The 25,000-nt window shown below is 33.1% G+C and overlaps 3 protein-coding genes across 6 annotated transcripts in view; 2 read left to right on the plus strand and 1 right to left on the minus strand.

Moving 5' to 3' along the window:
• LOC116060830 (MRN complex interacting protein) overlaps window positions 1-22,779 on the plus strand; it is a 26,457-nt gene extending 3,678 nt beyond the window's left edge. The window contains exons 3-7 of the mRNA XM_031314579.2: window positions 492-598; window positions 692-743; window positions 2,815-2,939; window positions 4,829-4,886; window positions 22,098-22,779. Of these exons, the coding sequence (XP_031170439.1) occupies window positions 492-598; window positions 692-743; window positions 2,815-2,939; window positions 4,829-4,886; window positions 22,098-22,682 (927 nt within the window). The 3' untranslated portion in view covers window positions 22,683-22,779. The remainder of the gene's footprint in view (window positions 1-491; window positions 599-691; window positions 744-2,814; window positions 2,940-4,828; window positions 4,887-22,097) is intronic.
• Window positions 1-25,000, plus strand: part of nfkb1 (nuclear factor of kappa light polypeptide gene enhancer in B-cells 1) — a 1,201,612-nt gene that overhangs the window by 1,031,801 nt on the left and 144,811 nt on the right. The window lies entirely within an intron of this gene.
• The window catches only part of sqstm1 (sequestosome 1), a 585,288-nt gene that overhangs the window by 553,480 nt on the left and 6,808 nt on the right, over window positions 1-25,000 (minus strand). For 2 of the 4 annotated variants that reach the window (XM_036006514.1, XM_036006507.1), the window contains 2 exons: window positions 24,551-24,737; window positions 23,884-24,061 (listed from right to left, as the gene is read on the minus strand). The exons of 1 other annotated variant lie outside the window; for it this stretch is intronic. In XM_036006514.1, coding sequence (XP_035862407.1) covers window positions 23,898-24,061; window positions 24,551-24,737 — 351 coding nt within the window. In that variant the 3' untranslated portion in view covers window positions 23,884-23,897. Of the gene's footprint in view, window positions 1-23,883; window positions 24,062-24,550; window positions 24,738-25,000 lie in introns of those variants that run through there. One more of the 4 variants, XM_036006511.1, reaches the window with a different exon arrangement.

Consider the following 25,000-nt stretch of genomic DNA (forward strand, 5'->3'; position numbering starts at 1 on the left):
AACTATCATTGTAGTGATCAATAATTAGCCTGTGTCTATGTTATCTCCTTACATATACCTACGCTCTCCGTCTCTGCTAGATTGGGAATGATTGAGATTTCTCTTGGCACAGCTACCAGAAGACTTCCAACTTTCAGACAGGTTGCTCACGTCACATCTACGTCTTCAAGCTCAGTTGGAGGCTGCTCAGTAACGCTCAGCCATCACCGGGAAAGAGACTTCACTGGTCTCCGTCCAGAGACACGGGACCTGCTGGTCCATTATTAATGTGTATATATAGTAGTAATAGTAATATATATATATATACTGTCTATGGCTGCTAGCTGCCTTTCCGGCCGTCTGCTCGGTGTGTCTGTCTTCAGAGAGGTCTGCTTTAGTTTCTCAGATTTGATGCAACATTTAACCGTATTTTGCCGCTCGAGTTAATCTCAGACTGCTCAACTTCACTGATCAGCCGTCCCGCTGTGTGCTGCGTTCTGATTGGTTGACAGGAGTTTGGGCGGGGCTCAGGGGCCGACTGCAGACGTCATGTCCAGAAACTCAACGCCATGAGAGGAGCCACGATGGAGAAGCAGGAGCACAACACCTGGTTGCTATGGTAACCAGCCTGGCTGTCCCACAATGCATTGCAGCGGTTTCACACCAAATATCATAAATATCATCTCACCTGTCGCTGATTTACTGTTCACAGTAAACAGGAAGAAGAAGAAGAACAACAACAACAACAACAACAACACGAGCAGGTAAACACACACACACACACACACACACACACACACACACACACACAGAGACACACACACACTCAATGATCACAGACGGTAGTTAACTAATGAACACAGACAGTAGTTAACTAATGATCACAGACGGTAGTTAACTAATGATCACAGACGGTAGTTAACTAATGAACACAGACAGTAGTTAACTACCTAATGATCACAGACAGTAGTTAACTAATGATCACAGACAGTAGTTAACTAATGAACACAGACGGTAGTTAACTAATGAACACAGACAGTAGTTAACTAATGATCACAGACGGTAGTTAACTAATGATCACAGACGGTAGTTAACTAATGATCACAGACAGTAGTTAACTAATGAACACAGACGGTAGTTAACTAATGAACACAGACAGTAGTTAACTAATGATCACAGACAGTAGTTAACTAATGAACACAGACAGTAGTTAACTACCTAATGATCACAGACAGTAGTTAACTAATGATCACAGACAGTAGTTAACTAATGAACACAGACGGTAGTTAACTAATGATCACAGACGGTAGTTAACTAATGAACACAGACGGTAGTTAACTAATGAACACAGACGGTAGTTAACTAATGACCACAGACAGTAGTTAACTAATGACCACAGACAGTAGTTAACTAATGATCACAGACAGTAGTTAACTAATGATCACAGACAGTAGTTAACTAATGAACACAGACGGTAGTTAACTAATGATCACAGACAGTAGTTAACTAATGATCACAGACAGTAGTTAACTAATGAACACAGACGGTAGTTAACTAATGATCACAGACAGTAGTTAACTAATGAACACAGACGGTAGTTAACTAATGAACACAGACGGTAGTTAACTAATGAACACAGACAGTAGTTAACTAATGATCACAGACAGTAGTTAACTAATGATCACAGACGGTAGTTAACTAATGAACACAGACGGTAGTTAACTAATGAACACAGACGGTAGTTAACTACCTAATGATCACAGACGGTAGTTAACTAATGAACACAGACAGTAGTTAACTAATGAACACAGACGGTAGTTAACTACCTAATGATCACAGACAGTAGTTAACTAATGAACACAGATGGTAGTTAACTACCTAATGATCACAGACAGTAGTTAACTAATGAACACAGACGGTAGTTAACTACCTAATGATCACAGACGGTAGTTAACTAATGAACACAGACAGTAGTTAACTAATGAACACAGACGGTAGTTAACTACCTAATGATCACAGACAGTAGTTAACTAATGAACACAGACGGTAGTTAACTACCTAATGATCACAGACGGTAGTTAACTAATGAACACAGACGGTAGTTAACTACCTAATGATCACAGACAGTAGTTAACTACCTAATGATCACAGACGGTAGTTAACTAATGACCACAGACGGTAGTTAACTACCTAATGATCACAGACAGTAGTTAACTAATGACCACAGACGGTAGTTAACTAATGATCACAGACAGTAGTTAGCTACCTAATGATCACAGACGGTAGTTAGCTACCTAATGATCACAGACGGTAGTTAACTAATGATCACAGACAGTAGTTAGCTACCTAATGATCACAGACGGTAGTTAGCTACCTAATGATCACAGACGGTAGTTAGCTACCTAATGATCACAGACAGTAGTTAGCTACCTAATGATCACAGACAGTAGTTAGCTACCTAATGATCACAGACGGTAGTTAACTAATGACCACAGACGGTAGTTAACTACCTAATGATCACAGACGGTAGTTAGCTACCTAATGATCACAGACAGTAGTTAGCTACCTAATGATCACAGACAGTAGTTAGCTACCTAATGATCACAGACGGTAGTTAACTAATGACCACAGACGGTAGTTAACTACCTAATGATCACAGACAGTAGTTAGCTACCTAATGATCACAGACGGTAGTTAACTACCTAATGATCACAGACAGTAGTTAGCTACCTAATGATCACAGACGGTAGTTAACTACCTAATGATCACAGACAGTAGTTAGCTACCTAATGAAGTGTGTAAGACTCAGTAACTTCTCCTCTCTGAGCGTCTCAGGAGACTCTGGGGAGCCGCTGGACCAAATACCTGGACCCACCTGAGGAGGCGGAGCCAGAAGACGAGGACGAGGAGAATGTTTTGATGGACAGGCAGCATCTCCATGGCAACAACACAGCTGACAGGTAACCGTCTGACATCCCCCACTAACAGGTATGTGTGAGATGTTCAGTCTGAAACCTTCGTATGAAGCCAATAGTACGTGAGTTGTGAACTATTTCATGTGAAATATTACAGTATGCAAACACTGGACACTACGCCGGCATCAGTATCCCACAATGCAATGCAGTAGTAACAACAACGTTCATAACAAACTGACAGAAACCGAGCAGCTGTTTAACGTCATAACACTTGAATTTAATGTTCGACATATTTTAAAGGACTGTTGGTCTAGTTATTAACCTATTTCAGTAACTTAAGCGTTATCTGGCGCACTGCACGTCATAGCAGGGTGTAGTAGAACGTAGCAGGGTGTAGTAGAACGTAGCAGGACGTAGCAGGACGTAGCAGGGTGTAGCAGGACATAGCAGGGTGTAGCAGGACGTAGCAGGGTGTAGTAGAACGTAGCAGGGTGTAGCAGGACGTAGCAGGACGTAGCAGGGTGTAGCAGGACGTAGCAGGGTGTAGCAGGACGTAGTAGAACGTAGCAGGGTGTAGCAGGACGTAGCAGGGCGTAGCAGGACACAGCAGGGCGTAGCAGGACGTAGCAGGGTGTAGCAGGACGTAACAGGGCGTAGCAGGACACAGCAGGGCGTAGCAGGACGTAGCAGGGTGTAGCAGGACGTAGCAGGGTGTAGCAGGGTGTAGCAGGGCATAGCAGGGCGTAGCAGGACGTAGCAGGACGTAGCAGGGCGTAGCAGGATGTAGCAGGGCGTAGCAGGATGTAGCAGGGCGTAGCAGGACGTAGCAGGGCGTAGCAGGACGTAGCAGGACGTAGCAGGGGGTGTAGCAGGGCGTAGCAGGGGGTGTAGCAGGACGTAGCAGGGGGTGTAGCAGGACGTAGCAGGGTGTAGCAGGACGTAGCAGGGCGTAGCAGGACGTAGCAGGACGTAGCAGGGCGTAGCAGGACGTAGCAGGGCGTAGCAGGGCACTGCAGAGTGCAGCAGGACGTAGCGTGGCACAGCAGAGCATAGCAGGACGTAGCAGGACGTAGCAGGATGTAGCAGGGCGTAGCAGGACGTAGCAGGGTGTAGCAGGACCACGGCGACAGCTGCAGCCATGATTTAGGCGCCACCCTAATCCAGGGAAACCTGCTGGGTGATAAAACAACATAAGGACTCTGGAGAACAAGCCCCCCAGAACTAGGTTAGTGACAAGACTTTCTGGGACATGGAGGCTCACAGATGGAGAGAGAGGAGAGAGAAGCTCAGAGGGTCAGAGGAAGGAAGGAAGTCCCCCGGCAGTCTAAAACTAGAACAGCAGAACTAAGAGCTGCAGAGACGCAGAGAGAGGGAGGGGATTTTTAGGATTTTACAGGAAGCCAATGCAGAGAAGCTAATACAGGAGAAATATGATCTCTTTCTTAGTTCTTGTCAGAACACGCGCTGCAGCATTCTGGATCAGCTGGAGAGTCCTAAGGGACTTATTTGAGCATCCTGATAATAAGGAATTACAGTAGTCCAGCCTGGAAGTAACTAATGCATGGACTAGTTTTCAGCATCGTTTTGAGACAGGATGTTCCTAATTTTGGCAATGTTACGAAGGTGAAAAAGGCTGTTGTTGAGGTTTGTTTTAGATGGGCGTTAAAGGATAGATCCTGATCAAAGATAACTCCTAGATTTCTGACAGTAGTACTGGAGGCCAGGGCAATACCATCCAGAGTAGATTAACCTAGCACAAAAGGACGTGTGTGTTTGGTAGATGGTGTACGTGGACGTGGTAACGATGCTCATACCGTTGGAAAGCCTGTTTACTTCCCTTCAGATGCTGCCCCGTCTGAAAGGAACATGCCTTTGTGGGATGAGCAGCTAAGATATGAATCCAGGAAGCTGATTTTAAATGTGTGTTCTGACAGGAAGAGGAAGAGGAGAGGAGAGACAGACGGAGGACGGAGCAGCTGCTCACCTGAACAGGTAACATTTACTGTACGCCATCAACACGCTCAGCCTCTGCTGGAATACCCCAAATATGTTGAGAAAGTCCAAAAAGACATAACAGAGGTAGAACCTGGACTTTGTTTCAACATACTATACTATGACTTTTACTTTTCAACATACTATACTATGACTTTTACTTTTTCGACATACTATACTATGACTTTTACTTTTTCGACATACTATACTATGACTTTTGTACTTTTTCGACATTCTATACTATGACTTACTTTTTCGATATACTATACTATGACTTTTACTTTTTCGATATACTATACTATGACTTTTTATGAGTTTTTTCGACATACTATACTATGACTTTTGTACTTTTTCGACATACTATATGACTTACTTTTTCGACATACTATATACTATGACTTTTTATGACTTTTTAGACATACTATACTATGACTTTGACTTTCGACATACTATACTATGACTTTTTTACTTTTTCGACATACTATACTATGACTTTTATACTTTTTCGACATACTATATGACTTACTTTTTCAACATACTATACTATGACTTACTTTTTCGACATACTATACTATGACTTTTGTACTTTTTCAACATACTATACTATGACTTTTGTACTTTTTCGACATACTATATGACTTACTTTTTCGATATACTATACTATGACTTTTTATGAGTTTTTTCGACATACTATACTATGACTTTTGTACTTTTTCGACATACTATATGACTTACTTTTTCGACATACTATACTATGACTTTTTATGAGTTTTTCGACATACTATACTATGACTTTGACTTTCGACATACTATACTATGACTTTTTTACTTTTTCGACATACTATACTATGACTTTTATACTTTTTCGACATACTATATGACTTACTTTTTCAACATACTATACTATGACTTACTTTTTCGACATACTATACTATGACTTTTGTACTTTTTCAACATACTATACTATGACTTTTGTACTTTTTCGACATACTATATGACTTACTTTTTCGATATACTATACTATGACTTTTTATGAGTTTTTTCGACATACTATACTATGACTTTTGTACTTTTTCGACATACTATATGACTTACTTTTTCGACATACTATACTATGACTTTTTTTGACTTTTTCAACATACTATACTATGACTTTTAATTTTTCGACATACTATACTATGACTTTTGTACTTTTTCGACATACTATACTATGACTTTGACTTTCGACATACTATACTATGACTTTTTTACTTTTTCGACATACTATATGACTTACTTTTTCAACATACTATACTATGACTTTTGTACTTTATCGACATACTATATGACTTACTTTTTCAACATACTATACTATGACTTACTTTTTCGACATACTATACTATGACTTACTTTTTCGACATACTATACTATGACTTACTTTTTCGACATACTATACTATGACTTTTGTACTTTTTCGACATACTATACTATGACTTTTGTACTTTTTCAACATACTATACTATGACTTTTGTACTTTTTCAACATACTATACTATGACTTACTTTTTCGACATACTATACTATGACTTTTGTACTTTTTCGACATTCTATACTATGACTTTTACTTTTTCAACATACTATACTATGACTTACTTTTTCGACATACTATACTATGACTTTTGTACTTTTTCGACATACTATATGACTTACTTTTTCGACATACTATACTATGACTTTTTTACTTTTTCGACATACTATACTATGACTTTTACTTTTTCGACATACTATACTATGACTTTTACTTTTTCGACATACTATACTATGACTTTTGTACTTTTTCGACATACTATATGACTTACTTTTTCGACATACTATACTATGACTTTTTATGAGTTTTTTCGACATACTATACTATGACTTTTGTACTTTTTCGACATACTATATGACTTACTTTTTCGACATACTATATACTATGACTTTTTATGAGTTTTTCGACATACTATACTATGACTTTGACTTTCGACATACTATACTATGACTTTTTTACTTTTTCGACATACTATACTATGACTTTTGTACTTTTTCGACATACTATATGACTGACTTTTTCAACATACTATACTATGACTTTTGTACTTTTTCGACATACTATATGACTTACTTTTTCGACATACTATACTATGACTTTTTTTGACTTTTTCAACATACTATACTATGACTTTTGTACTTTTTCGACATACTATACTATGACTTACTTTTTCGACATACTATACTATGACTTTTGTACTTTTTCGACATTCTATACTATGACTTTTTTACTGTTTCGACATACTATACTATGACTTTTGTACTTTTTCAACATACTATACTATGACTTACTTTTTCGACATGCTATACTATGACTTTTGTACTTTTTCGACATACTATATGACTTTTGACTTTTTCAACATACTATACTATGACTTACTTTTTCGACATACTATACTATGACTTTTGTACTTTTTCGACATACTATACTATGACTTTTACTTTCTCGACACACTATACTATCACTTTTTATTTTTTCGACATATATACTATGACTTTTACTTTTTCGACATACTATACTATGACTTTTACTTTTTCGACATACTATACTATGACTTTTGTACTTTTTCGACATACTATATGACTTACTTTTTCGACATACTATACTATGACTTTTTTTGACTTTTCGACATACTATACTATGACTTTTGTACTTTTTCGACATACTATATGACTTACTTTTTCGACATACTATACTATGACTTTTTGTACTTTTTCGACATACTATACTATGACTTTTGTACTTTTTCGACATACTATATGACTTACTTTTTCGACATACTATACTATGACTTTTATGACTTTTTCGACATACTATACTATGACTTTACTTTTTCGACATACTATACTATGACTTTTTACTTTTTCGACATACTATACTATGACTTTTGTACTTTTTCGACATACTATACTATGACTTTTGACTTTTTCGACATACTATACTATGACTTTTGTACTTTTTCGACATACTATATGACTTACTTTTTCGACATACTATACTATGACTTTTTTGACTTTTTCGACATACTATACTATGACTTTTATTTTTCGACATACTATACTATGACTTTTGTACTTTTTCGACATACTATACTATGACTTTTGACTTTTTCGACATACTATACTATGACTTTTTACTTTTTCGACATACTATATGACTACTTTTTCGACATACTATACTATGACTTTTGTACTTTTCGACATACTACTATGACTTTTGTACTTTTTCGACATACTATACTATGACTTACTTTTTCGACATACTATACTATGACTTACTTTTTCGACATACTATACTATGACTTACTTTTTCGACATACTATACTATGACTTTTGTACTTTTTCGACATACTATACTATGACTTTTGTACTTTTTCAACATACTATATGACTTACTTTTTCGACATACTATACTATGACTTTTTTGACTTTTTCGACATACTATACTATGACTTTTGTACTTTTTCGACATACTATATGACTTACTTTTTCGACATACTATACTATGACTTTTTATGAGTTTTTTCGACATACTATACTATGACTTTTGTACTTTTTCGACATACTATATGACTTACTTTTCGACATACTATACTATGACTTTTTTTGACTTTTTCGACATACTATACTATGACTTTTGACTTTTTCGACATACTATACTATGACTTTTGTACTTTTTCGACATACTATACTATGACTTTGACTTTTCGACATACTATACTATGACTTTTTACTTTTTCGACATACTATATGACTTACTTTTTCGACATACTATACTATGACTTTTGTACTTTATCGACATACTATATGACTTACTTTTTCGACATACTATACTATGACTTACTTTTTCGACATACTATACTATGACTTACTTTTTCGACATACTATACTATGACTTACTTTTTCGACATACTATACTATGACTTTTGTACTTTTTCGACATACTATACTATGACTTTTGTACTTTTTCAACATACTATACTATGACTTTTGTACTTTTTCAACATACTATACTATGACTTACTTTTTCGACATACTATACTATGACTTTTGTACTTTTTCGACATTCTATACTATGACTTTTACTTTTTCAACATACTATACTATGACTTTTACTTTTTCGACATACTATACTATGACTTTTGTACTTTTTCGACATACTATATGACTTACTTTTTCGACATACTATACTATGACTTTTTTACTTTTTCGACATACTATACTATGACTTTTACTTTTTCGACATACTATACTATGACTTTTGTACTTTTTCGACATACTATATGACTTACTTTTTCGACATACTATACTATGACTTTTTATGAGTTTTTTCGACATACTATACTATGACTTTTGTACTTTTTCGACATACTATATGACTTACTTTTTCGACATACTATACTATGACTTTTATGAGTTTTTCGACATACTATACTATGACTTTGACTTTTCGACATACTATACTATGACTTTTTACTTTTTCGACATACTATACTATGACTTTTGTACTTTTTCGACATACTATATGACTTTGACTTTTTCGACATACTATACTATGACTTTTGTACTTTTTCGACATACTATATGACTTACTTTTTCGACATACTATACTATGACTTTTTTTGACTTTTTCAACATACTATACTATGACTTTTGTACTTTTTCGACATACTATACTATGACTTTTGTACTTTTTCAACATACTATACTATGACTTTTGTACTTTTTCGACATACTATACTATGACTTACTTTTTCGACATACTATACTATGACTTTTGTACTTTTTCGACATACTATACTATGACTTTTACTTTTTCGACATACTATACTATGACTTACTTTTTCGACATACTATACTATGACTTTTGTACTTTTTCGACATACTATATGACTTACTTTTTCGACATACTATACTATGACTTTTTGTGACTTTTTCGACATACTATACTATGACTTTTGTACTTTTTCGACATACTATATGACTTACTTTTTCGACATACTATACTATGACTTTTGTACTTTTTCGACATACTATACTATGACTTTGACTTTTCGACATACTATACTATGACTTTTTACTTTTTCGACATACTATACTATGACTTTTGTACTTTTTCGACATACTATATGACTGACTTTTTCAACATACTATACTATGACTTTTGTACTTTTTCGACATACTATATGACTTACTTTTTCGACATACTATACTATGACTTTTTTGACTTTTTCAACATACTATACTATGACTTTTAATTTTTCGACATACTATACTATGACTTTTGTACTTTTTCGACATACTATATGACTTTTGTACTTTTTCGACATACTATACTATGACTTTTTGACTTTTTCGACATACTATACTATGACTTTTGTACTTTTTCGACATACTATACTATGACTTTTGTACTTTTTCAACATACTATACTATGACTTACTTTTCGACATACTATACTATGACTTTTGTACTTTTTCGACATACTATATGACTTACTTTTTCGACATACTATACTATGACTTTTTGTACTTTTTCAACATACTATACTATGACTTACTTTTTCGACATACTATACTATGACTTTTACTTTTTCGACATACTATACTATGACTTACTTTTTCGACATACTATACTATGACTTACTTTTCGACATACTATACTATGACTTTTGTACTTTTTCGACATACTATACTATGACTTTTGTACTTTTTCGACATACTATATGACTTACTTTTTCGACATACTATACTATGACTTTTGTACTTTTTCGACATTCTATACTATGACTTTTACTTTTTCAACATACTATACTATGACTTACTTTTTCGACATACTATACTATGACTTTTGTACTTTTCGACATACTATATGACTTACTTTTTCAACATACTATACTATGACTTTTTGTACTTTTTCGACATACTATACTATGACTTTACTTTTTCGACATACTATACTATGACTTTTACTTTTTCGACATACTATACTATGACTTTTGTACTTTTTCGACATACTATATGACTTACTTTTTCGACATACTATACTATGACTTTTATGACTTTTTCGACATACTATACTATGACTTTTGTACTTTTTCGACATACTATATGACTTACTTTTTCGACATACTATATACTATGACTTTTTATGAGTTTTTCGACATACTATACTATGACTTTGACTTTCGACATACTATACTATGACTTTTTACTTTTTCGACATACTATACTATGACTTTTGTACTTTTTCGACATACTATATGACTGACTTTTTCAACATACTATACTATGACTTTTGTACTTTTTCGACATACTATATGACTACTTTTTCGACATACTATACTGACTTTTTTGACTTTTTCAACATACTATACTATGACTTTTGTACTTTTTCGACATACTATACTATGACTTACTTTTTCGACATACTATACTATGACTTTTGTACTTTTTCGACATTCTATACTATGACTTTTTTACTGTTTCGACATACTATACTATGACTTTTGTACTTTTTCAACATACTATACTATGACTTACTTTTTCGACATGCTATACTATGACTTTTGTACTTTTTCGACATACTATATGACTTACTTTTTCAACATACTATACTATGACTTTTTACTTTTTCGACATACTATACTATGACTTTACTTTTTCGACATACTATACTATGACTTTTACTTTTTCGACATACTATACTATGACTTTTGTACTTTTTCGACATACTATATGACTTACTTTTTCGACATACTATACTATGACTTTTTATGAGTTTTTTCGACATACTATACTATGACTTTTGTACTTTTTCGACATACTATATGACTTACTTTTTCGACATACTATACTATGACTTTTTTTGACTTTTTCAACATACTATACTATGACTTTTGTACTTTTTCGACATACTATACTATGACTTACTTTTTCGACATACTATACTATGACTTTTGTACTTTTTCGACATTCTATACTATGACTTTTGTACTTTTTCAACATACTATACTATGACTTTTATACTTTTTCGACATACTATATGACTTACTTTTTCAACATACTATACTATGACTTTTTACTTTTTCGACATACTATACTATGACTTTTACTTTTTCGACATACTATACTATGACTTTTACTTTTTCGACATACTATACTATGACTTTTGTACTTTTTCGACATACTATATGACTTACTTTTTCGACATACTATACTATGACTTTTTATGAGTTTTTTCGACATACTATACTATGACTTTTGTACTTTTTCGACATACTATATGACTTACTTTTTCGACATACTATATACTATGACTTTTTATGAGTTTTTCGACATACTATACTATGACTTTGACTTTCGACATACTATACTATGACTTTTTTACTTTTTCGACATACTATACTATGACTTTTGTACTTTTTCGACATACTATATGACTTACTTTTTCGACATACTATACTATGACTTACTTTTTCGACATACTATACTATGACTTTTGTACTTTTTCGACATACTATACTATGACTTTTGTACTTTTTCAACATACTATACTATGACTTTTGTACTTTTTCAACATACTATATGACTTACTTTTTCGATATACTATACTATGACTTTTTATGAGTTTTTTCGACATACTATACTATGACTTTTGTACTTTTTCGACATACTATATGACTTACTTTTTCGACATACTATACTATGACTTTTTTTGACTTTTTCAACATACTATACTATGACTTTTGTACTTTTTCGACACACTATATGACTAACTTTTTCGACATACTATATTCTATGACTTTTTATGAGTTTTTCGACATACTATACTATGACTTTGACTTTCGACATACTATACTATGACTTTTGTACTTTTTCGACATACTATATGACTTACTTTTTCGACATACTATACTATGACTTACTTTTTCGACATACTATACTATGACTTTTGTACTTTTTCGACATACTATACTATGACTTTTGTACTTTTTCGACATACTATACTATGACTTTTGTACTTTTTCGACATACTATATGACTTACTTTTTCGACATACTATACTATGACTTTTTATGAGTTTTTTCGACATACTATACTATGACTTTTGTACTTTTTCGACATACTATATGACTTACTTTTTCGACATACTATACTATGACTTTTGTACTTTTTCGACATACTATACTATGACTTACTTTTTCGACATACTATACTATGACTTTTGTACTTTTTCGACATTCTATACTATGACTTTTGTACTTTTTCAACATACTATACTATGACTTTTATACTTTTTCGACATACTATATGACTTACTTTTTCAACATACTATACTATGACTTTTTTACTTTTTCGACATACTATACTATGACTTTTACTTTTTCGACATACTATACTATGACTTTTACTTTTTCGACATACTATACTATGACTTTTGTACTTTTTCGACATACTATATGACTTACTTTTCGACATACTATATACTATGACTTTTTATGAGTTTTTCGACATACTATACTATGACTTTGACTTTCGACATACTATACTATGACTTTTTTACTTTTTCGACATACTATACTATGACTTTTGTACTTTTTCGACATACTATATGACTTACTTTTTCGACATACTATACTATGACTTACTTTTTCGACATACTATACTATGACTTTTGTACTTTTTCGACATACTATACTATGACTTTTGTACTTTTTCAACATACTATACTATGACTTTTGTACTTTTTCAACATACTATATGACTTACTTTTTCGATATACTATACTATGACTTTTTATGAGTTTTTTCGACATACTATACTATGACTTTTGTACTTTTTCGACATACTATATGACTTACTTTTTCGACATACTATACTATGACTTTTTTTGACTTTTTCAACATACTATACTATGACTTTTGTACTTTTTCGACACACTATATGACTAACTTTTTCGACATACTATATTCTATGACTTTTTATGAGTTTTTCGACATACTATACTATGACTTTGACTTTCGACATACTATACTATGACTTTTGTACTTTTTCGACATACTATATGACTTACTTTTTCGACATACTATACTATGACTTTTGTACTTTTTCGACATACTATATGACTTACTTTTTCGACATACTATACTATGACTTTTTATGAGTTTTTTCGACATACTATACTATGACTTTTGTACTTTTTCGACATACTATATGACTTACTTTTTCGACATACTATATACTATGACTTTTTATGAGTTTTTCGACATACTATACTATGACTTTGACTTTCGACATACTATACTATGACTTTTTTACTTTTTCGACATACTATACTATGACTTTTGTACTTTTTCGACATACTATATGACTTACTTTTTCGACATACTATACTATGACTTACTTTTTCGACATACTATACTATGACTTTTGTACTTTTTCGACATACTATACTATGACTTTTGTACTTTTTCAACATACTATACTATGACTTTTGTACTTTTTCAACATACTATATGACTTACTTTTTCGATATACTATACTATGACTTTTTATGAGTTTTTTCGACATACTATACTATGACTTTTGTACTTTTTCGACATACTATATGACTTACTTTTTCGACATACTATACTATGACTTTTTTTGACTTTTTCAACATACTATACTATGACTTTTGTACTTTTTCGACACACTATATGACTAACTTTTTCGACATACTATATTCTATGACTTTTTATGAGTTTTTCGACATACTATACTATGACTTTGACTTTCGACATACTATACTATGACTTTTGTACTTTTTCGACATACTATATGACTTACTTTTTCGACATACTATACTATGACTTACTTTTTCGACATACTATACTATGACTTTTGTACTTTTTCGACATACTATACTATGACTTTTGTACTTTTTCGACATACTATACTATGACTTTTGTACTTTTTCGACATACTATATGACTTACTTTTTCGACATACTATACTATGACTTTTTATGAGTTTTTTCGACATACTATACTATGACTTTTGTACTTTTTCGACATACTATATGACTTACTTTTTCGACATACTATACTATGACTTTTTTTGACTTTTTCAACATACTATACTATGACTTTTGTACTTTTTCGACATACTATACTATGACTTACTTTTTCGACATACTATACTATGACTTTTGTACTTTTTCGACATTCTATACTATGACTTTTGTACTTTTTCAACATACTATACTATGACTTTTATACTTTTTCGACATACTATATGACTTACTTTTTCAACATACTATACTATGACTTTTTTACTTTTTCGACATACTATACTATGACTTTTACTTTTTCGACATACTATACTATGACTTTTACTTTTTCGACATACTATACTATGACTTTTGTACTTTTTCGACATACTATATGACTTACTTTTTCGACATACTATACTATGACTTTTTATGAGTTTTTTCGACATACTATACTATGACTTTTGTACTTTTTCGACATACTATATGACTTACTTTTTCGACATACTATATACTATGACTTTTTATGAGTTTTTCGACATACTATACTATGACTTTGACTTTCGACATACTATACTATGACTTTTTTACTTTTTCGACATACTATACTATGACTTTTGTACTTTTTCGACATACTATATGACTTACTTTTTCGACATACTATACTATGACTTACTTTTTCGACATACTATACTATGACTTTTGTACTTTTTCGACATACTATACTATGACTTTTGTACTTTTTCAACATACTATACTATGACTTTTGTACTTTTTCAACATACTATATGACTTACTTTTTCGATATACTATACTATGACTTTTTATGAGTTTTTTCGACATACTATACTATGACTTTTGTACTTTTTCGACATACTATATGACTTACTTTTTCGACATACTATACTATGACTTTTTTTGACTTTTTCAACATACTATACTATGACTTTTGTACTTTTTCGACACACTATATGACTAACTTTTTCGACATACTATATTCTATGACTTTTTATGAGTTTTTCGACATACTATACTATGACTTTGACTTTCGACATACTATACTATGACTTTTGTACTTTTTCGACATACTATATGACTTACTTTTTCGACATACTATACTATGACTTACTTTTTCGACATACTATACTATGACTTTTGTACTTTTTCGACATACTATACTATGACTTTTGTACTTTTTCGACATACTATACTATGACTTTTGTACTTTTTCGACATACTATATGACTTACTTTTTCGATATACTATACTATGACTTACTTTTTCGACATACTATACTATGACTTTGACTTTCAACATACTATACTATGACTTTTGTACTTTTTCAACATACTATACTATGACTTACTTTTTCGACATACTATACTATGACTTTTGTACTTTTTCGACATACTATACTATGACTTTTATACTTTTTCGACATACTATATGACTTACTTTTTCAACATACTATACTATGACTTACTTTTTCGACATACTATACTATGACTTTTGTACTTTTTCAACATACTATACTATGACTTTTGTACTTTTTCGACATACTATATGACTTACTTTTTCGATATACTATACTATGACTTTTTATGAGTTTTTTCGACATACTATACTATGACTTTTGTACTTTTTCGACATACTATATGACTTACTTTTTCGACATACTATACTATGACTTTTTTTGACTTTTTCAACATACTATACTATGACTTTTAATTTTTCGACATACTATACTATGACTTTTGTACTTTTTCGACATACTATACTATGACTTTGACTTTCGACATACTATACTATGACTTTTTTACTTTTTCGACATACTATATGACTTACTTTTTCAACATACTATACTATGACTTTTGTACTTTTTCAACATACTATACTATGACTTACTTTTTCGACATACTATACTATGACTTACTTTTTCGACATACTATACTATGACTTACTTTTTCGACATACTATACTATGACTTTTGTACATTTTCGACATACTATACTATGACTTTTGTACTTTTTCAACATACTATACTATGACTTTTGTACTTTTTCAACATACTATACTATGACTTACTTTTTCGACATACTATACTATGACTTTTGTACTTTTTCGACATTCTATACTATGACTTTTACTTTTTCAACATACTATACTATGACTTACTTTTTCGACATACTATACTATGACTTTTGTACTTTTTCGACATACTATATGACTTACTTTTTCAACATACTATACTATGACTTTTTTACTTTTTCGACATACTATACTATGACTTTTACTTTTTCGACATACTATACTATGACTTTTACTTTTTCGACATACTATACTATGACTTTTGTACTTTTTCGACATACTATATGACTTACTTTTTCGACATACTATACTATGACTTTTTATGAGTTTTTTCGACATACTATACTATGACTTTTGTACTTTTTCGACATACTATATGACTTACTTTTTCGACATACTATATACTATGACTTTTTATGAGTTTTTCGACATACTATACTATGACTTTGACTTTCGACATACTATACTATGACTTTTTTACTTTTTCGACATACTATACTATGACTTTTGTACTTTTTCGACATACTATATGACTGACTTTTTCAACATACTATACTATGACTTTTGTACTTTTTCGACATACTATATGACTTACTTTTTCGACATACTATACTATGACTTTTTTTGACTTTTTCAACATACTATACTATGACTTTTGTACTTTTTCGACATACTATACTATGACTTACTTTTTCGACATACTATACTATGACTTTTGTACTTTTTCGACATTCTATACTATGACTTTTTTACTGTTTCGACATACTATACTATGACTTTTGTACTTTTTCAACATACTATACTATGACTTACTTTTTCGACATGCTATACTATGACTTTTGTACTTTTTCGACATACTATATGACTTACTTTTTCAACATACTATACTATGACTTTTTTACTTTTTCGACATACTATACTATGACTTTTACTTTTTCGACATACTATACTATGACTTTTACTTTTTCGACATACTATACTATGACTTTTGTACTTTTTCGACATACTATATGACTTACTTTTTCGACATACTATACTATGACTTTTTATGAGTTTTTTCGACATACTATACTATGACTTTTGTACTTTTTCGACATACTATATGACTTACTTTTTCGACATACTATACTATGACTTTTTTTTGACTTTTTCAACATACTATACTATGACTTTTGTACTTTTTCGACATACTATACTATGACTTACTTTTTCGACATACTATACTATGACTTTTGTACTTTTTCGACATTCTATACTATGACTTTTGTACTTTTTCAACATACTATACTATGACTTTTATACTTTTTCGACATACTATATGACTTACTTTTTCAACATACTATATACTATGACTTTTTTACTTTTTCGACATACTATACTATGACTTTTACTTTTTCGACATACTATACTATGACTTTTACTTTTTCGACATACTATACTATGACTTTTGTACTTTTTCGACATACTATATGACTTACTTTTTCGACATACTATACTATGACTTTTTATGAGTTTTTTCGACATACTATACTATGACTTTTGTACTTTTTCGACATACTATATGACTTACTTTTTCGACATACTATATACTATGACTTTTTATGAGTTTTTCGACATACTATACTATGACTTTGACTTTCGACATACTATACTATGACTTTTTTACTTTTTCGACATACTATACTATGACTTTTGTACTTTTTCGACATACTATATGACTTACTTTTTCGACATACTATACTATGACTTACTTTTTCGACATACTATACTATGACTTTTGTACTTTTTCGACATACTATACTATGACTTTTGTACTTTTTCAACATACTATACTATGACTTTTGTACTTTTTCAACATACTATATGACTTACTTTTTCGATATACTATACTATGACTTTTTATGAGTTTTTTCGACATACTATACTATGACTTTTGTACTTTTTCGACATACTATATGACTTACTTTTTCGACATACTATACTATGACTTTTTTTGACTTTTTCAACATACTATACTATGACTTTTGTACTTTTTCGACACACTATATGACTAACTTTTTCGACATACTATATTCTATGACTTTTTATGAGTTTTTTCGACATACTATACTATGACTTTGACTTTCGACATACTATACTATGACTTTTGTACTTTTTCGACATACTATATGACTTACTTTTTCGACATACTATACTATGACTTACTTTTTCGACATACTATACTATGACTTTTGTACTTTTTCGACATACTATACTATGACTTTTGTACTTTTTCGACATACTATACTATGACTTTTGTACTTTTTCGACATACTATATGACTTACTTTTTCGACATACTATACTATGACTTTTTATGAGTTTTTTCGACATACTATACTATGACTTTTGTACTTTTTCGACATACTATATGACTTACTTTTTCGACATACTATACTATGACTTTTGTACTTTTTCGACATACTATACTATGACTTACTTTTTCGACATACTATACTATGACTTTTGTACTTTTTCGACATTCTATACTATGACTTTTGTACTTTTTCAACATACTATACTATGACTTTTATACTTTTTCGACATACTATATGACTTACTTTTTCAACATACTATACTATGACTTTTTTACTTTTTCGACATACTATACTATGACTTTTACTTTTTCGACATACTATACTATGACTTTTACTTTTTCGACATACTATACTATGACTTTTGTACTTTTTCGACATACTATATGACTTACTTTTTCGACATACTATATACTATGACTTTTTATGAGTTTTTCGACATACTATACTATGACTTTGACTTTCGACATACTATACTATGACTTTTTTACTTTTTCGACATACTATACTATGACTTTTGTACTTTTTCGACATACTATATGACTTACTTTTTCGACATACTATACTATGACTTACTTTTTCGACATACTATACTATGACTTTTGTACTTTTTCGACATACTATACTATGACTTTTGTACTTTTTCAACATACTATACTATGACTTTTGTACTTTTTCAACATACTATATGACTTACTTTTTCGATATACTATACTATGACTTTTTATGAGTTTTTTCGACATACTATACTATGACTTTTGTACTTTTTCGACATACTATATGACTTACTTTTTCGACATACTATACTATGACTTTTTTTGACTTTTTCAACATACTATACTATGACTTTTGTACTTTTTCGACACACTATATGACTAACTTTTTCGACATACTATATTCTATGACTTTTTATGAGTTTTTCGACATACTATACTATGACTTTGACTTTCGACATACTATACTATGACTTTTGTACTTTTTCGACATACTATATGACTTACTTTTTCGACATACTATACTATGACTTACTTTTTCGACATACTATACTATGACTTTTGTACTTTTTCGACATACTATACTATGACTTTTGTACTTTTTCGACATACTATACTATGACTTTTGTACTTTTTCGACATACTATATGACTTACTTTTTCGATATACTATACTATGACTTACTTTTTCGACATACTATACTATGACTTTGACTTTCAACATACTATACTATGACTTTTGTACTTTTTCAACATACTATACTATGACTTACTTTTTCGACATACTATACTATGACTTTTGTACTTTTTCGACATACTATACTATGACTTTTGTACTTTTTCGACATACTATATGACTTACTTTTTCGACATACTATACTATGACTTACTTTTTCGACATACTATACTATGACTTTTGTACTTTTTCGACATACTATACTATGACTTTTGTACTTTTTCAACATACTATACTATGACTTTTGTACTTTTTCGACATACTATATGACTTACTTTTTCGACATACTATACTATGACTTTTGTACTTTTTCAACATACTATATGACTTACTTTTTCGATATACTATACTATGACTTTTTATGAGTTTTTTCGACATACTATACTATGACTTTTGTACTTTTTCGACATACTATATGACTTACTTTTTCGACATACTATACTATGACTTTTTTTGACTTTTTCAACATACTATACTATGACTTTTGTACTTTTTCGACACACTATATGACTTACTTTTTCGACATACTATACTATGACTTTGACTTTCGACATACTATACTATGACTTTTGTACTTTTTCGACATACTATATGACTTACTTTTTCGACATACTATACTATGACTTACTTTTTCGACATACTATACTATGACTTTTGTACTTTTTCGACATACTATACTATGACTTTTGTACTTTTTCAACATACTATACTATGACTTTTGTACTTTTTCGACATACTATATGACTTACTTTTTCGATATACTATACTATGACTTACTTTTTCGACATACTATACTATGACTTTTTTACTGTTTCGACATACTATACTATGACTTTTGTACTTTTTCGACATACTATATGACTTACTTTTTCAACATACTATACTATGACTTTTTTACTTTTTCGACATACTATACTATGACTTTTACTTTTTCGACATACTATACTATGACTTTTGTACTTTTTCGACATACTATATGACTTACTTTTTCAACATACTATACTATGACTTTTACTTTTTCGACATACTATACTATGACTTTTACTTTTTCGACATACTATACTATGACTTTTGTACTTTTTCGACATACTATATGACTTACTTTTTCAACATACTATACTATGACTTACTTTTTCGACATACTATACTATGACTTTTTTACTTTTTCAACATACTATACTATGACTTAGTTTTTCGACATACTATACTATGACTTTTAATTTTTCGACATACTATACTATGACTTTTAATTTTTCGACATACTATACTATGACTTTTGTACTTTTTCAACATACTATACTATGACTTTTACTTTTTCAACATACTATACTATGACTTTTGTTCTTTTTCAACATACTATACTATGACTTTTACTTTTTCGACATAATATGACTTTTTATGAACAATGAAAATGAAATAAACCTTCTGATTGTATTTTCTGCAGTCAAACTGGTCTAGGACAACCTCAGTCGAAACCACCAGTTCTCCCAGCCTGAACCGGCCCAGTCCCAGTCTGAACCGGCCCAGTCCCAGTCTGAACCGGCCTAGTCCCAGCCTGAACCGGCCCAGTCTGAACCGGCCCAGTCCCAGTCTGAACCGGCCTAGTCCCAGCCTGAACCGGCCCAGCCTGAACCGGCCTAGTCCCAGCCTGAACCGGCCCAGTCTGAACCGGGCCAGTCCCAGTCTGAACCGGCCCAGTCTGAACCGGGCCAGTCCTCCCAGTCTGAGTTCTGGACCGGCCTGCAGGTGGTCTCGTTTCCTCAGTAGTTCTGAGAGTCAGAGGGAGGGGGCGGAGCCTCCGGTCAGTGGGAGGAGTCAGGCAGTGGGCGGAGCTGCCTCTCTGCCCTGTAATGATGTCATCACCCAGTGGGCAGAGCCTCTTGTTAGTGGGAGGAGTCAGGCAGTGGGCGGAGCTGCCTCTCTGCCGTGTAATGATGTCATCAGCCAGGCCCCGCCCCTCCCCCGGCCCCTCCTTCCTGTTTCCTCCATGTTTGAGAGCGGCGAGGATTTCAGCTTTGACGACTATTAGAGAAACTGAATCAGTGATTTTAAATGTTATCAGTTAACCAATCGTTAACCAACCAGCCGTTACCCAACCAACCGTTAACCAACCAATCGTTACCCAACCAATTGTTACCCAACCAACCGTTAACCAACCAACCGTTCCCCCACCAATCGTTACCCAACCAGTCGTTACCCAACCAATTGTTACCCAACCAACCGTTAACCAACCAATCGTTACCCAACCAATCGTTACCCAACCAATCGTTACCGCTCTCACATCAAAATAAAATATATATTGTACGTTTGTTACATACTGTATCTGTACTTTACTGAGTAGTTTATATTCCTGCTGTTCTTTCAAAATAAAACACATTGTATTTACTACTATTATATATTATATACTACTATATATTTGTGCTGTTCTTTCAAAATAAAGTACACATTGACCACAGATTCAGTTATTCATGTTTTGATAGTTCAAATAACACAAAGCAGCCGCGTTAGCCAACAAAGATCATTAGTCATAAAGTCAGAGTATAATACGTCCAAAACTCATAAAAAGTGAAACCTTCTGATTGTTTTTTTTGCAGGGTTGGTCTGATAACCTCAGCCAAACCCACCAGGTCCAGTCTGAACCAGACCAGGTCCAGTCTGAACCGGACCTGAACCAGTCTGAACTGGACCAGTCCAGTCTGAACCAGACCAGGTCCAGTCTCAACCAGTCTGAACTGGACCTGAACCAGTCTGAACCAGACCAGGTCCAGTCTGAACCGGACCTGAACCAGACCAGGTCCAGTCTGAACCAGTCCTGTAATGATGTCATCACACAGGCCCCTCCCCATAAAGTTTGTTTTGTGCTGTTAGGTTTGTAATAAAACACATACTGTATTCTGTATTTATTCTTTCAAATTAAAAGCATGTATATAGTTGTGCTTATCTCTTTCAAAATAAAGTACACATGTTGACCACAGACTCAGTTAATGTTTTTATTGTTCAGATTAAATGTTGACCAGTAACTGATGAAGATATTAAAGATAATAACGATATTAAAGATATTAAAGCAGTAGAAACAATCAAAGAGACAAAGTAACGACCGATTAAAGTATTGATTAGTGACAGATTATTGATTATAGAGATACATGAGATTACAGTGTAAATCACTTCCTGGTGTTAGATGCTGTTGGATTGGTTAAGTGTAGACAATGACATCATCAGGGCTGATGACATGGTGATGACATCATCAGGGCTGGTGTGGGCGGGGCTGTTTGGCGTACTGGATGGCGTCCAGCGCGGCGCCGATGTCGAAGTCTTTGGCCTGAAGGAGCCGAGTCAGCCAGCCGCCTTCGTCGGTGAAACCCATCGACAGCATGAGAGACAGAGACTCCACCAGGCGGGGGTCCGCCTCTGGGGGGGGGGGGGGGGGCAGAGGTCAGAGGTCAGAGGCAGGAACTCAAACAGGCAAACACTACATCGTTAATTCAGTTTTCAACGGCCAAAGCCACAGAAAGGTGGGAATAATGCTTTGGAGAAAGCAACAAAAAGTCCGAAAAAAACAGAAACCGAGAAGTTAGAAAAAGGACAAAATAACGTTTAAAGAGCTCATATTCTGCTCATCTTCAGGTTCATAATTATATTTAGAGGTTCTACCAGAACAGGTTTACATGGTTTCATATTTTAGTTGTACTGCCCATTGCTGCAGCTCCTCTTTTCACCCTGGGTTCAGGTCTCTGTTTTAGCTCCAGAGTGAGACCTCTCACTGCTGGAACATCTTTGTTGGCAGTCGCACATGATCAGTAGCTAGGTAAGATCACATGATCAGTAGCTAGGTAAGGACTACTAGCCAGTCAGAAGCAGAGTATGAGGGCGTGCCCTGAGTACCAGGGCTGGTGTTACCTTGGGGCAGGTGGGGGTACAGAGCCGCCTCCCTGAGGCCTGTTGGACCGGACGTGGGACCCTGGCCCTGGTCCTGGCCCTGGTCCTGGTCCTGGTCCTGGTCTCTGAGGGACTGCAGCTCTCCGGTGGACGGGTCAACCTCTTTGGGGCTCAGGTGAGTCCACTCCTCCTCCGAGTCTCTCCGCACCTGAGAAACACAGACAGGTATATAAACTGTACTACTACTACTACCTGAGAAACACAGACAGGTATATATACTGTACTACTACTACTACCTGAGAAACACAGACAGGTATATAAACTGTACTACTACTACTACCTGAGAAACACAGACAGGTATATATACTGTACTACTACTACTACCTGAGAAACACAGACAGGTATATAAACTGTACTACTACTACTACTACTACCTGAGAAACACAGACAGGTATATAAACTGTACTACTA

This window comes from Sander lucioperca, chromosome 1 (assembly GCF_008315115.2).
Source record: "Sander lucioperca isolate FBNREF2018 chromosome 1, SLUC_FBN_1.2, whole genome shotgun sequence".
NCBI classification, from domain to species: Eukaryota; Metazoa; Chordata; class Actinopteri; order Perciformes; family Percidae; genus Sander; species Sander lucioperca.